This window comes from Zonotrichia leucophrys, chromosome 4 (assembly GCF_028769735.1).
Source record: "Zonotrichia leucophrys gambelii isolate GWCS_2022_RI chromosome 4, RI_Zleu_2.0, whole genome shotgun sequence".
In the NCBI taxonomy this organism is placed as follows: Eukaryota; Metazoa; Chordata; class Aves; order Passeriformes; family Passerellidae; genus Zonotrichia; species Zonotrichia leucophrys.
This window is the reverse complement of record NC_088173.1, coordinates 4,560,454-4,574,735: the sequence shown is the minus strand read 5'-3', so window position 1 is coordinate 4,574,735 and position 14,282 is coordinate 4,560,454. Positions and strand designations below refer to the sequence as shown.

The following is a 14,282-nucleotide window of genomic DNA, read 5'->3' as shown; positions in this document are numbered from 1 at the left end:
ACAGGCTTTGCAGTGTGTTTTGTAGGTGTCTCCCTAGTTTGTGATACAGTGATGTACAGTAAATGCCTGCTTAGCAGTTCCTGAACCATTATCTGTGGTACTTACTGTTACTGATGTTGTTTTTTAAGCTTATCCTGTAGGGTTGTGTTTGGGCTTGGTTGTTTTTTATCTTCATATTGTCTCAAGCGTCTTTCTCTTCCTAATTCATAATATGAAATAACTGAAATGGATACAAAGAATGACTTCATGTGACTGTGTTCCTCTAGGTGGATATTTTTTTACATAAAATCCCACTGGTGTTTTGCAAAAGTCTTGTTCAAAGTTGATAATTATTTATGTAATATGCTGACTTAGTAGGAAAGTCAGTATATTACTGCTGACTTGAACATGTCAAATTGAATTTGACATGACTTAACTGGGATTACTAGAGTATAATGTGCTCTCAGTAGTAATCTTGGGGTAACACTGGATTTTGTAGAACCTGGGTCAGGGTGGTATGTTACTGCTCCTGTATTCATCCTATTCAAGTTCTTGAAAACAGTAATGGATGTAAAGCTGTCTTTACATCCATTATAAAGACATTTACAATGGATGTCAAGACAGATTGATTGATTTACTATAGCTTTTGTAGCTCTTGGATGCAAGTCAGACTAGAGACATCTTAGTTTCTTGAACATCAGATAGCTCTGTAAGTATTTTGATGGAGCATTAGCCTCTGAGCTTTTGAGAGAGATGTTCCTTCACCTCTTTCATTACAGTTTGTATCAGGTAAGAAGATGGGGGCTTTTGTGAGCAGGGAATTTGTATGTCTTTCCCAACCAAGCACTATTTTACCTTATAGTGACTGTTGACCCTCTAACCATATGCAGTGGTGGAGCTTGTTAGCAAGTGATAGCATGGATGGACCAGTTGGGCTTTATATCATAATTGAAAAAATTGTAAAACAAACTTTCAGTCAAAATTTCATGTAGTCTCACTGTAAGTAAGCAAGATTTAAAGAAAGAAACCTAGGAAGGCTAATTCCATTAAGTTTTACGTGGAACATTAGGAAGAATCTGATCTGATTTTTGGGTCTCCTCTCCTCTCTGAACTGCAGTATTTAATCCACCTCATGTGGATAACTGTCTAGCAGCAGCATGATTTGTTCAAGACTGCCTTGAGTGTGCTCATGGTCCTCTGTTGATAGGGACATGGTGCTCAAGGTAGTCATTACAGAATTTCATTAGGGTAAGGATAGCTCCAGAATTCCTGTTTCTGTTCATGTCTGGAAGAGAAAAAAGTTGATTGGCTGGGCAGTATTTACAGAGGTAATAATAAGCACACTAATTTGGCAGGTTTACTCAAAGGAGTACAATTAAGACTGTGTGTGGTAAAGGTCTAGATTCTGTTTACTCCATTATTTGAAGTTATCTGTTTATGTCTTCAAATTGATTTTGGTTTCTTAAGAAAAAGTTAGTACAGCTAACAAAATTTTGTGAAGCGTTGCTATGTAGGAACTGTAGTATAAAAGCTGGAGTGTAATTGCTTGTGGTTTTATGACTTTTTAGGTGCCTGTGGTTCATGCTTGAAGTTTTAATGACAAAGAATGAAAACAATAGCCATGCCTTCATGAAAAAGATGTCAGAAAACATCAAGCTTACCCGAGATGCTCAGTCTCCTGATGAGCCAAAGGCCAATGAAGTAAGAAATGCAGTTGAGATTAGTTCTGGGTGATGAGCTGAGGATTTCAAAAGTAGGATTTGCAGGAAGTCTGAAAGAACTAGCTCTGACATTTTTATGTTTTTTTAAAGACACTACCAATTGCAAGCACTGTCTGTATGTTTCCAATCTCATTCTTGCAAAACCTTGCTGACTTCAGCCAGTACATAATACCTGCATTTTTTGAAAGTATTCCTGCTACTGCCTGCCTTATTTTAACAGCTGCCTAGTTTCTTCACATAAGTGTGTTCTGCTATTGGGGGAGGAAATATTGCATTATACAGTTATTGTTAAACCCATTCATTTCTAGCAGAGATGAGAAACCATTTAAGGTGATTTGATTGAGCAAGAGTTTCAGTTGTACAGCATAGTCATGTAAAGTATTACTAGGTTTATAAATAGTGTCATCTGACCCAGCACTGTGGTTAATGATATAATTATTAAAAATGTCCTTAGTGGTGATTATTTAAACACACATTTTAAACTTTTTGAACTACTGCATTCTTTCTACACTGTAAAAACAGTGAGTAATTCCTAAAGCATGCTTTTCTTCTTTTTTTCTCCAGAAACTTTACACAGTATGTGATGTAGCACTATGTGTAATCAACAGCAAAAGTGCTTTGTGCAATGCAGATTCACCGAAGGACCCTGTGTTGCCAACCAAATTTTTTACACAGCCTGAAAAGGTAAAGTTGTTAATTTTATTTCCAAAGTAATGAGGGGAAATAGGTTTTTTTGATGATTGCTAGATGGTTACCTCTGTAAGATAATGAGTGGGAAAATGCATATTTTGTTATCAGCAATTAATTTTTTAAAGTCAGCTCTATGCTGTGCTGTCTGTATTATGAACACATGACAGAAATGTTTGTAACCAAGTGAGAGCTAAGTGGAATTAATGCTGATATGTTGGCATGAATTGCTGAATCATTTCATTAGTGTTTTTTACAAGTGAATATATGAGAATATATGTATTTTTCTGACTGTATATCTGAATTAGAATGCAAATCAGAAGAAAAGGGAACATTATGTTATCTGTGCTATGTTACTGTCTCTCAGTAGCTGTTGGGCTATTCTGCTTGCTGTACAAATTGCTCCTCTTATTACTAGCTTTGGCAAGTGCTGCTCTGCTGTCAGCAGTGGCACTACTGCTCTCCAAGAGACCTACTTCTGAAAAGTGTTAGGGGACCAGACCTGATGTTTTAGTTGTCCTGGAGAATGTACTGGCTGACATTTTTCAGTGCCCTTGGCTGCTAATTAACTGCCTTTCCAGAGGCTGCTTAAGCAAAATTTATTTCCCATTTAACTGTGAAATGGCAGATGCCATGTAACAGTGGGCTGGTGCCTTTATTCAGTGACAGGATTTTGGTCTGTGTAAACTCTGATACTCAGCGTGACAGAGGTAACAACTTTCAACTTGTTTAGAGAAAGTGGCACCTCTTTCCCTCTGTTAGGACTTCCCATTAAAAACGTGCAAGTGAACAAAGAGGGAGAGCAGTTTTGTATCATTTCAAAAAATTAATGTCATTTTAGAAGGAAAAATGGTTATCCCAATTTCAAGTATGGCATACTGTCATTCAGTAATGCTCATTGTAAATCTCCACCAAAATACGAGTTTGACCTGTCTTTATTAGATTGATTCATTAGCCAGCAGGTTGTGAGGTGTGAAATATGTGTAACTCTTGATAATTGCATCTGAGAAGTTAGTTGAGTGTTTATAAAAAAAGAGGTGAGATTGAGACATCAAATACAAGCTAATTTTTTTTTTTATGCAGGATTTCTGCAATGACAGGAATTACATTTCAGAAGAGACGAGGGTTCTTCTTTTGACAGGAAAGGTACTGTATTGTGGCAAGTTGCAAGCCTTAGAATATTACTTGTGGTTTTTAAAATGCTTTGGACTGCTGTTTAAATTATATTAAGGTTCCGTGGACAGTAATTTTGTAACTCTATTTGATGACATATAATTAATTCCTTGAACATACTACCTGATGAGTACTCTACACTAAGATTGCTATCTGTGCACTGGGGTACAGGTTCTTGATTAGTTTCTTCTATTACTGAAGTAAGCTTGGTGTAAAGTTGTGATGCATATAGAGAATTGTGATACCACTAGCATTGGTGATCTTAAATTTTCAGTTGTAATATTTTTAATATAGCTTTTATTGCTGTTAAATTCAGGTGCAAATGTCTATGCACTTTTGAACATCTATTTCAGGGAGTCCCAGCTGTAGATATTCTGTGATTCTAACATCCTCTATTTGCAAAGCAAAGCACCTCTAGGAGAGGCTTTCCAAAACATAATGCAGAGTTAGGTTCAGTACAACAGTAGGAGAATTGTTGAGGTTGGAAAAGTCCTCTAAAGTCATTGATTCCAGCCACTGACCAAACACCACCATATCAACTAACCACAGCACTAAATGCCATATTGAGTATTTTTTGGATACTTCCAGTGATGGTGACTCCACCACATCCTTGGCCAGTCTATTCCAATGCCTGACAGTCTTTCCAGTGAGGAAATTTTTCCTGATGTTCAACCTCAACGTCCCCTGGCACAGCTTCTAGCCATTGCCTCTTTCCTGTCTTTAGCTGCCTGGGAGAAGAGACCACTCCCCACCTGGCTACAACCTCCTTTCAGCCAGTTGTAAAGAATTTTAAACACTCCCAGCTCCCTCAGCTGCTCTTCATAAGACTTTTGTTGCAGACCCTTCACCAGCTGCATTGCACTTCTCTGGACTCACGCCAGCACCTCAGTGTCCTTGCAGTGAGAGACCTTGAATTGGGAGCAGGATTCAAGGTGTGGCATTGCCAGTGCTGACTAGAGAGGGACAGTCACTGCCCTGGTCCTGGTGGCCACACTGTTGCTGACACAGGCCAGGATGCCATTGGCTCCTTGGCCACCTGGGCACTCACTGGCTCATGTTCAGCAGCTCTCAGCCAGCACTCCCAGCTCCTTTTCCACTGGGCAGCTTTCCAGCCACTCTGCCCCAGCCTGGAGCACTGCCTGGGCTTGTTGTGACCCCAGTGCAGTGTTGGCCTTGGCCCATGGATCTGGCCTGTGCACGTCCTTCTGCAGAGCCTTTGGCCCTCCAGCAGACAGTAGTGCCACTCATTTGGTGTCATCTGTGAGCTGACTGAGGGGACACTCAATCCCTTAGACCAGATCATCAGTAGAGGCACTGAGCAGGACTGGTCCTGGCACTGCTCCCTCGGGCACTGCTGCATGGAGCACCTTCACCAGCACTCGGGCCTGACCACCCAGCCTGTTCTTAACCCAGTGAGGAGTGCCAGCCCAAACCATGCACTGCCAGCTCCCAGAGTGTGTTGTGGGACACAGCATTAAAGGCTTCAGTGAAGTCCAGGTAGATTACATCCACAGCCTTTCCTCATCCACTAGGTAGGTCATTTGATCATAAAAGGAGATCAAGTTGCTCAAGCAGCACCCATCTTTCCTAAATCTGCTGGCTAGGCCTGATGCCCTGTACACACCATGTGATAGCACTCAAGATAACCAGCAGATCACCCATAACTTTACTGACCACCAAGATCAGGCTGGCAGCCCTGTAGATCTGCCACATCCTCCCTCTGGCCTTCTTGTAGACTGGCATCACAGTGGCCAACCTCCAGTCATCTGTGACCTCTTCAGCCAACCAGGACTGATGAAAAGTGATGGAGCTGCTTGGTGAGCTCTTCCATCAGCTCCCTCAGCACCCTCAGGGGATCCCATCCAGCCTCATAGACTTGTGAGTGTCAGAATGGCTCAGCAGGCCACTAATTCCTTCTGGATTGCAGGGAATCTATTCATCTGTTCTGCTCCCTGTCCCTGACTACCAGTTCAGGGGCTGGGTAGCCTGAGAATAACTCACCTTTCTGTTAAAGAGACAAAAAAGGCATTAAATCCCTCAGCCTTTTCCTTGTCCTCGGTTACAATGTTTCCCTCCATGTCCAGTAAAGCACTGAGGTTTTCCTTGGCCCTCCTTTTGTTAATGTATTTGTCAAATTTTTATCATCTTCCATTGCAGCAGCCAGCTTGAGTTTTAACTGAAGTATTATATTTATACATTTGTGTTATATTTTTATATTACTTTTCTGCATATAATGATATAAATATGATTTAGAAGTAAACACTATCTCTTTGGGGTTCTGTGATACAATGTTTTAGGTCTTGCTGTGGCTGATGACATGACCCATGTGCTCAGGCTGAGTAGGCAACAGGAAGTTTTATATTTTGTCCCTGGAGAGCAGTTAAGGAGGTTTTCATAACTGGCATATCGCATTCTTCATGTAATTTTACATTTCCTTAGAGGCCCAGTTAATAAATTAAAGTATTCCTGAGAAGAAAATATAATTCCCATGGGTGGAAGTTATGATGGAGCAGGTGGGAGAAGGAACAATCTCTGTAGGAAAGGCTTGTTACTGGACACATGTTCAGTGGCTGCATCATCCTAGTGCTAATTCTGCACAGTATTTACTTAAAGATATTATTTTTTAATATAATAATTTATTTACTCCACTTGCTGAGTGGCTGAGGTTACTGCATGTCCAAAGAAGGAAAACAAAATCAATGGAGTGTGTGGAGCACAAGTCTTACAAGGAGCAGCTGAGGGAGCTGGGGTTGTTCATCCTTCCCCCCAGATACAGTGTTGTAACACAGGGCTCTGGGGTCCCAGGCCCCATCATTGGTGTTGAAGACAGGCAAAGATGGGGTTAAATGTTTCTGCTTTCTCACCTCCTGTTTGTGAGGTGACCAGCCTCATCAAGTAAAGGCCCACTGTTATCTCTGATCCTCCTTTTGCTTTTGCCATATCTTAAAAAGCCCTTTTTGTCACCTTTATGGTGCTGGCCAACTTGAACCTTAATCAAGCTTTGGCCACAGGAATTTTCTCCCTGCAGTGGTGAGCAGCATTTCTGTAATCCTGAAATGTTGTCTGTCCTTGCTTCTAAATACTGTGTACTTCCAGAAGGAGATCCCTTCTCAGCTAGCTCAGCCAGGCTGAATTTCTGCCTCACTTGCTTGACACCTTACACTTTGCACTTGCCTGCTCCTATGCTTTAAGAGATGGTTCCTAAAAAGGGACTAGCATTTATAGATGGCAGTACCTTCAACAGCAGATTCCCAGAGCACCCAAAAGTCTTACAGCACCCAAAGTCTGCTGTCCCCCATATCCAGGGCCAAGGTTGTCCATAAGGCCAAGGGCAGTTGATCCAGAAGGATCCTGTAGGCTGATCACTGCTGGTAGTGTCCTGGCTGGGTGGTCAGTAGTAGACTCCCACAACAATGTCAGCTTTATTTGCTTTCCCATTCATCCTTATCCAGAGGCTCTCAACTCTAATATTGCCCAACATTTTGGCTTTTGTTGAGACTTCTCCAGCTGCTATGTCTTCAAAGCATGTGAGAGAGAAGAGCAGTTAATTAAATGCTTTTAAATCACAAGAAGTAAAAGGATAAACAATGTTTTTAAAGTAAAGATAAAGTTAGTAGCTCTAAACTGATGGCATTGTGATCAAGACTGTTATCCCAGGAAAAGTATTTTTAAATACTCAAGCAAATATTTGTAAAATTAAATATGTATCTGAAGTTTGCATTTTTAAATATTTAAACATTTTTTCTAGCCAAAACCAACCGGTGTATTAGGCACAGTAAACAAACCATTATCTGCAACTGGAAGGAGACCATATATTAGGACTACAGGATCAGAGACTGGAAGCAGTGTAAACTCTGAGCTGAGCTCTTCTGCAGGAAACAGATCAAGGTATGGGAGTCCAACATTTCTTCCATCACCTCTTTACTTAATGGTGTCCACTGTGCTTGCAAGTTTTAGGACAGGAGATGATCTGGTGTGTGTGTTTACATGTTGGAAGAGTGTCCTTATTTTGTCCAGTTTTAGAAAATGTAGTTCTTAATAGATAAAATCTCCATACTTGCTTTTTGGTTCAGTTTGTGTTATGATGTTTTGATGTATAAATTATGAGTAATCCTGATTGGAAACAAGAAACGTTTTTGATATAGATAGAATATTCTGATCTGTGTGAGATTAAGGATGATAAAAAGAGCTTGTTGAAGCAGGTCAGGGTGTCAGTGGAAAGATGCAACATATGATGGCAATACTCAGTGTTTCTTCTAGCAAGCATTATTTTTATATGGATGCGGAGTTTTAAAATTTGTTGTTAGTCTGGAGAAACAGTTTGCACTTTCAGATTTTAATACTGTTTAATTCGGTTTGGAATTAATTACCTGGCTAAAATAAACAGAGAAAGAAAGCAGAGAAAGTCAAGTCTAGTTGCTACATTTCATAAGGCCAAAGGGAAGTATAACTGCATTCAGAGTTTGTTCTGTAAAGTGTGCACGATACAAGTTGTAATAATCTTAATTTTTTCTTTTTTGTTCTTTTGTTTTCTATGAAGTTGGGGCATTATTGGTGTTTATTATTCTTCACTATATTTTCCTCTGTTGGCTCTTTCTATCTGGGAAAAGAACCCAGCCTATTTTAGAGCTCTGGTCTTAAGTTTGCAGAAGTCATTATACAGTGGTGTGTCTGTGCTAAGGGATTTGGCTCAATGACCAGCCAATTCCTTTCAGACCTTTCCCAGTTCTGGGAAAGAAAATATGTGTGTGGACTCGGGCAAATTCAATTGTTTTTAAAATAATTTAGCCTATTGTGTTGATTCCCCTTCCCCCCACCCCATTTTCTTTACCCCAAATAATTCCAAACATTTTTCTTCTTTTCTGTATATTTTTGGTTTATTATGTCTTCCATGGTGTTCCCAGGGAACAAAGTTCAGATATATCAGAAACCGGAGTCAGTGAAAATGATGAAAATCCTGTGAGGATTATTTCAGTCACACCAGCAAAGACAGAACCTGTGAAAAACAAGGTATGTCCAGGAATTTTATGGACTGATGTCTGTAATAAGTTGACATTGGGGGTTTTTTCAGTGCACCAGTTCTCTGAGGAGCTGGTAACATCCAGTTTCATTTCATATAGTTGTGTCAGTTTCCCAGCCTGACAGAGGACCCCATGTCTTCAGAACGGCTATTTATTTTATCCAGAGTAATTTATAGCCCTCATTTGAATGGACTTCATTCTTCTTTTCTAAAATTCCAAAATATTCCCACATTTATTCTGCATTTTCCAATATAAGTAACAGCGATCCTGGGATTCAGAGTGAAAATTCACACCTGTAGTAGCTTTAACTGAAATTACTGCCAAGAAAATGTCAAGTGGTCCTACAGCATAAAATAGACACCTAACTTCAAAATTTTGTCACAACTAAAATCTTCATTAATCTATTAAAAATATATTGGTTCACCCCTCTTTCATGTGTAAATCATAAAGATTTTTTAACTTATAAAACATACAATAGCATGAATTTTAACACAGTTGAGTCCTGCACCTGGGAGAGATGGAACTGAAGCAGCTGTACAACATGCTGGGATCTGCCTGGCTGGAGTGCAGGTTGGCTGGGAAGGGCCTGGGGACCATCCCCAGTGGATAACCAACAGAACATGAGCTGGCTGTGTGCCTTGGCTGCAGTGAGGACAGCAAACTGAGTCCTGAGTAGTCAGCAATAGAGGGATGTGGTTATTCCACCCCATTTGGCATTCATTAGGCCATACCTGGAATACTGGGCTGCCCCCCCAGTTTGATGCAGATACTCAAAAACTGGAGGGAGCCTTGCAGGGGGCACCAAGGTGATTAAGGCATGGAAAAGTTGTGTGAAGAAAGGTTTGAAGTGTTGAGTTTGTTCAGCTTAGAGAAGAGAAGCCTTGGAGAGGATCAATCAGTCTTTCAATATCTACAAGGTATTTATGGAAAAGATGGATGGAAGGAAGTATTCTCAAGGCTGCTTGCTGGAAGGAAAAAAGGCTGCTGGAAGAAGTTGCTTCAGGGAAAATTCTGTCTGGATGCAAGCAGGAAAAGAAAATATGAAAAACCCCCAAAAAACTGTGGAGAAATTGAAACACTGGAATAGACTGTCCAGAAAAGTGGTGGATTATCAGTGTTCATGGCTTGACTTGTCAAAGCCCTGGATAACCACTGAGGCCCCACTGTCAGCAGGTTTGACAAGATGATTTTCGAAGATCACTTCCAACCTAGATGATTTCTGTGATTTAAAGTCGATTTTTGTAATAATGTAGGGATACATAGATGATTTAGGCTTTTGAAGAAGTTATATATCTGCTTAATCTCTTTCTATTAGATGAAATCAGAGTAATAAACAGGTGTTTTGGATTTGTATCATCACATAGAAGAGTTAGGCAAAGCACATATAAAGTAAATTTCAAAAATGCTTTCTAGGTTCTTGAAGTTGGAATTTCAGAGAATCTTTAAAGTTCATATGAATAGCAACTGTAAGTGTCTACTATGAAGCTGCTGGAACAGTAGTGAAGGTTACAGAGATTGCCTCATGTGAAAACACAAGAAACAACAGCAGAATATTTAACAAAACCAGTCCTTGGTTCAGATCCAGCACTTAGAATAGTGGCGTTGGTTTGTTGGAAATTGCTGAATCATCCCAGCCACACTTCTTCAGTCTCCTTTTCTCCACCCCTTCTCCCAGCTGCTTTGGAAGTCAGTGTTCAAATGAGGGCTTAGCATCCAGGTGCTTCCTCTTTGTTTCCAAATGAACACTGCTCTCTGTGGAGAAGCACATTGCTCACCCTTTCTGTTCCACATATACAGACACCTCTGCATGGGATTCAATCACTGCATTACCCTGGTCAGTGTGTTGAGAGGAACATGCATGTAGGCCATGCCCATTCAGACATGATGAAGAATTAACAAACACAGCAAGTTGAATTTTTGGTGTGCTCTTACTTCTTTATTCCTTGGGTTTTTCTTTACTGGCACTTAGGTCTTCAGTAAACTGCACCTTTACTGAATGTTGGTCTCAAAATTTGCATGTATGGAAGTAAACAGTAAATACTGCTGTATTGAAATAATTCTTTGCTCCTCACTTTTCTCTTGTCATTTGACAAAGAGACAGTAAAAGGAACTTGTCCAGAAAAATTATCATGGGAGGAGCTCATAAAGATAATTATTCTTACAGTAATCTCTCTCACACCACTAAAAGATAGATTAGCTGCAGTTAGTAACATTACACAATATGTAGAAAATGGTTTTGCAAGGATAAGGTCCAAAATCTAAGACCATGTGATGTATTTTCATAACAATACAGTTTTAAAAGCTCATGTTTCTGATGGAAGGAGGTAACAGTTTGTGTTTGCCTTTGGGAATCATTTTTTCTTCACATTCATGATTTTTATTTTCTAGGAGATGAATTCTGATCAGACAACACAAGGAAATAGCACTGAACGTGGGAAAAAGCGAACAGCAACAGCATCTGGAACTGAGAATATTCATCAAAAAACAGAAGAAAAAAGTGTAGAAGAAACAGGCCCATCGCTTGCAGCAAAAACCAGAAGAGGGCGACCAACCAAACCAGAACCTCAGGGCACCACTGCAAAAAACGAGGAAACAAACAAAGCACCTGTCAGGGGAAGGAAGAGGGCAGCAGCCAACCAGGAGGGCCCAGGGAGTTTAGAGGCAGGTAATGCCAAAGCACCAAAACAGCAAGACACAGCAAAAAAGCCAGCAGCAGCACAGAGACAAATTGATCTACAGAGGTAAAAATACATCATTAAATACATGGGGTGGGGGCTGGTCCTTTCCTGTCTCAAGTCAGACCCTGAGTTTACAATTACAACAGACCTAGCATAGTTTAGGGCACAACTAAACCACAGCAGATGTTGCAACCATATGTTGCATTGAGTTCTATTTTTCAAAGTACCTGGGCAGCTGGAATTGGAGAAATTAATTTGTTTGGTCAGAACAGGATAAACTTAACCTGTTTTCACCAAATGCTATTTTAATGCACCCTGGTTCCCCTTCCTAGAATTGCTTTCTAAAGGCACCCAGAGTTGATGGTGTTTCAGTGTATTCATTAATGCCAGGCACGCTGGCATTTGGTTACTCTGCTGTGCCTCCCTTCAGTGACAGCAAAGCCTTGGGAGCTGACTGTCTTTAATGCACAGGGACATTTGTAATGCCAGCTGCAGCTATTTTCTGGTACTTTGGGTCTGGGCTTGTTTTAATGTTAGCAGTACTGTAATGTCTATTTTAAGTAACTGAAAATTACATTTGGAACTTTGTAAACCACAAAACAGCTTTTGGATGATAATCTGGGCTACTTTAGTGTTGAAGCATGACTTGGTTTGCAATACAAGCAATTCATAATAAGCATTAACATGAGAAGCTTGTTTTGCTGGACCTGGTACATAATTAATGCAAGTGTCCAAAGGTCTGCCAGCCAGTGTGCTCTAAGAAATCACAAAAGTGATCTAAAGGAAGAAAGAATCATTGGAATTGTTTCTTTCTAGAGTTTTGTAAGTTGAAGATCTTGCAGAGAACTTTGAACAAAAAACCTTTTCTTCTAAGAGTAAGCTTTATACAGCAGTAAAATGGTCTGTCAAGAGTGTAATATTTGTGTACTGCCTTGCAGTGTTTGTTTAATATGTCAAATTTCTTCAAGCCTTCAGAACAAATTGCAATATCCATAGCCTTTAATAAGCTACTGTATCAGATAACATCTTTAAAATGTGTGATATCTCGATGTTTCTTGGACAAAATACCAAAACATTGTTAACGTTTTTCAGAAGCCAGGTGCTTGGAAGTGATGGAGATTCACTGTTGGAGATAGACTCAAGTTCAGAATACTCTCAAAATGCAATGGATCTTTTTAAGGCCTGTGGGAGCAGCCAGGAAGATACTGAGGATACAGAGATAGCAGAGGGAGGCTTCCTTAAGGTGTAGCAGGCATCTTATATAGGACAATTCTCTGTTTTTATTTCTTTATTGTAGTTTATACAGTTAGAATTCAAAGAAATTTCTGTGTAAAAAATGCTCTGTCTAATGGGTTTTTTGCTTTTAAGTAGACTTGTACAAGTTACTGTAAATACTGGGAAAACATTTGAAGTAGTGCCTATTCTGAAGTAAAATGGGCTATTTTTATAAACCTTGGTAATTGTAGTTAATTAGATAAGTTTCTGTTCTTAATCTCTGATTGCAGTGAAAGCAGGGGATAACTGTTTATATTTATGCTGAAAAATCATTATTTGGTATGGAATTATAAAATGCACAATTCAAGTTTTGTAGTTTCAAGTTTATCAGGAAGTTGTGCTGTACAATGAGGAAGTTCAGTTGTATTCAATTAATTATGTAATTGTTAAGAAGATACAAGATGGAGTTGGAAGAATCACAGTATGAGAAGTGTAAAAGCTAAAATCTAAACAATATTTGGTAGGATTTTGAGAGAGAATCACTTGTGATTTCCATGTCCTCACAATTAACTCATTTCCTTTTCTCCCCTCATAAAGGTAAAAAGAAAACTTGCTCGAAAAAGGAGGAAATGAAGGCCAAATAAAGGCATGCTCCAAGCTTCTGCAAAAACTAGGATTCAGAAATTTCCTGTACAGGAACTGAAATTACTTCAAAACACACAGCTTTCAGCTCTGAAACCAGAAGGAAAACTATGCTTCCCTTTCACATGAAATTAATCCTTCTCAATGGAAATGTAAAGCAGAAACTCTTGAGAAAGAGGCTAAAAGCATCTGTACTTATTTCCCCAGAGACTTTTTTTATGAAAAGTCAATAATTAAGCAAATTGCTTAACACTTGGTTCCAGTTCCTGCATTCTGGAGTTTAAAAGTGTATTTACACCATTAACTTTCATGCTGCATTTTTTTTTAAAGGAAGTCAGAGAAGGTCCTTACACTGACATTGAAAATTCATGATCCTAGAGCCAGGTATTCCCATGTTTCACAGAAAAGGTAGAAGTCTACTGAATGGATTTTAAACAAGACTAGAGGAAAAACAAAAAAATCACAAAAAGTTTTTTTGCTTTACTTTTGGAGACTGTTTTATGTATAATTCTTTCTGCCTGCCTACTTTTCTGCAAAAATAAGATGTACAGATTTCAGTTCCCTGCTATGAAAAGTCATGTGGTGGCAATTTTATAAATGTTGCTTTCTGATTTTTATCAGAGTGGGAAAGTAATCACTTAAAATTGTTATTAATTCGCAAGTAGACATTTCATTTTTTAATTTTCCCTCCATTTTAGTTTAATATAATTTGCAATAAATGTACATATTGATGTTTGTTTTATAAAAACATATATCACTTTTAAGTGTTTTTACTCCTGCGGTTCTGTTGGAATATTCTAAATTTTAAAGGAGTAAAGACAGTCCAGCATTTGATTTTATAATGTTTGTCACCAGATTTTTATTATTGATGTAAAGAAAAAAAAAATCAGTTTTTAAAAATAGTTGGACTTTGGCAGCTTTGTAAGGAAAGTTGGAAATGTTTAGGATTGCTCTCAATTTTAAGCATTGTGCTGATTGGAAGTAAGTCTGTTTTGCATTTTGTCTTCCTGTCCAGGCTCATTTTTTAATGTTTATTTTAGAAGATTGTTGCATCAATATTATGTTTCCTGGCATTGTTCAGCATAGATACAGTGTACACTTTTATGTACACATGATCATATTTAAGTTTGTTGCATAAAATAAACGCTTCTAGGTGTCACATGGCA

The 14,282-nt window shown here is 39.0% G+C and overlaps 1 protein-coding gene across 2 annotated transcripts in view; it reads left to right on the top strand.

Moving 5' to 3' along the window:
• PDS5A (PDS5 cohesin associated factor A) overlaps positions 1-14,282 on the top strand; it is an 80,096-nt gene extending 65,814 nt beyond the window's left edge. The window contains exons 27-33 of one of the 2 annotated variants that reach the window (XM_064710295.1): positions 1,548-1,680; positions 2,265-2,384; positions 3,471-3,533; positions 7,309-7,448; positions 8,465-8,570; positions 10,970-11,322; positions 13,072-14,282. In XM_064710295.1, coding sequence (XP_064566365.1) covers positions 1,548-1,680; positions 2,265-2,384; positions 3,471-3,533; positions 7,309-7,448; positions 8,465-8,570; positions 10,970-11,322; positions 13,072-13,075 — 919 coding nt within the window. In that variant the 3' untranslated portion in view covers positions 13,076-14,282. Of the gene's footprint in view, positions 1-1,547; positions 1,681-2,264; positions 2,385-3,470; positions 3,534-7,308; positions 7,449-8,464; positions 8,571-10,969; positions 11,323-12,351; positions 13,044-13,071 lie in introns of those variants that run through there. The other variant, XM_064710296.1, reaches the window with a different exon arrangement.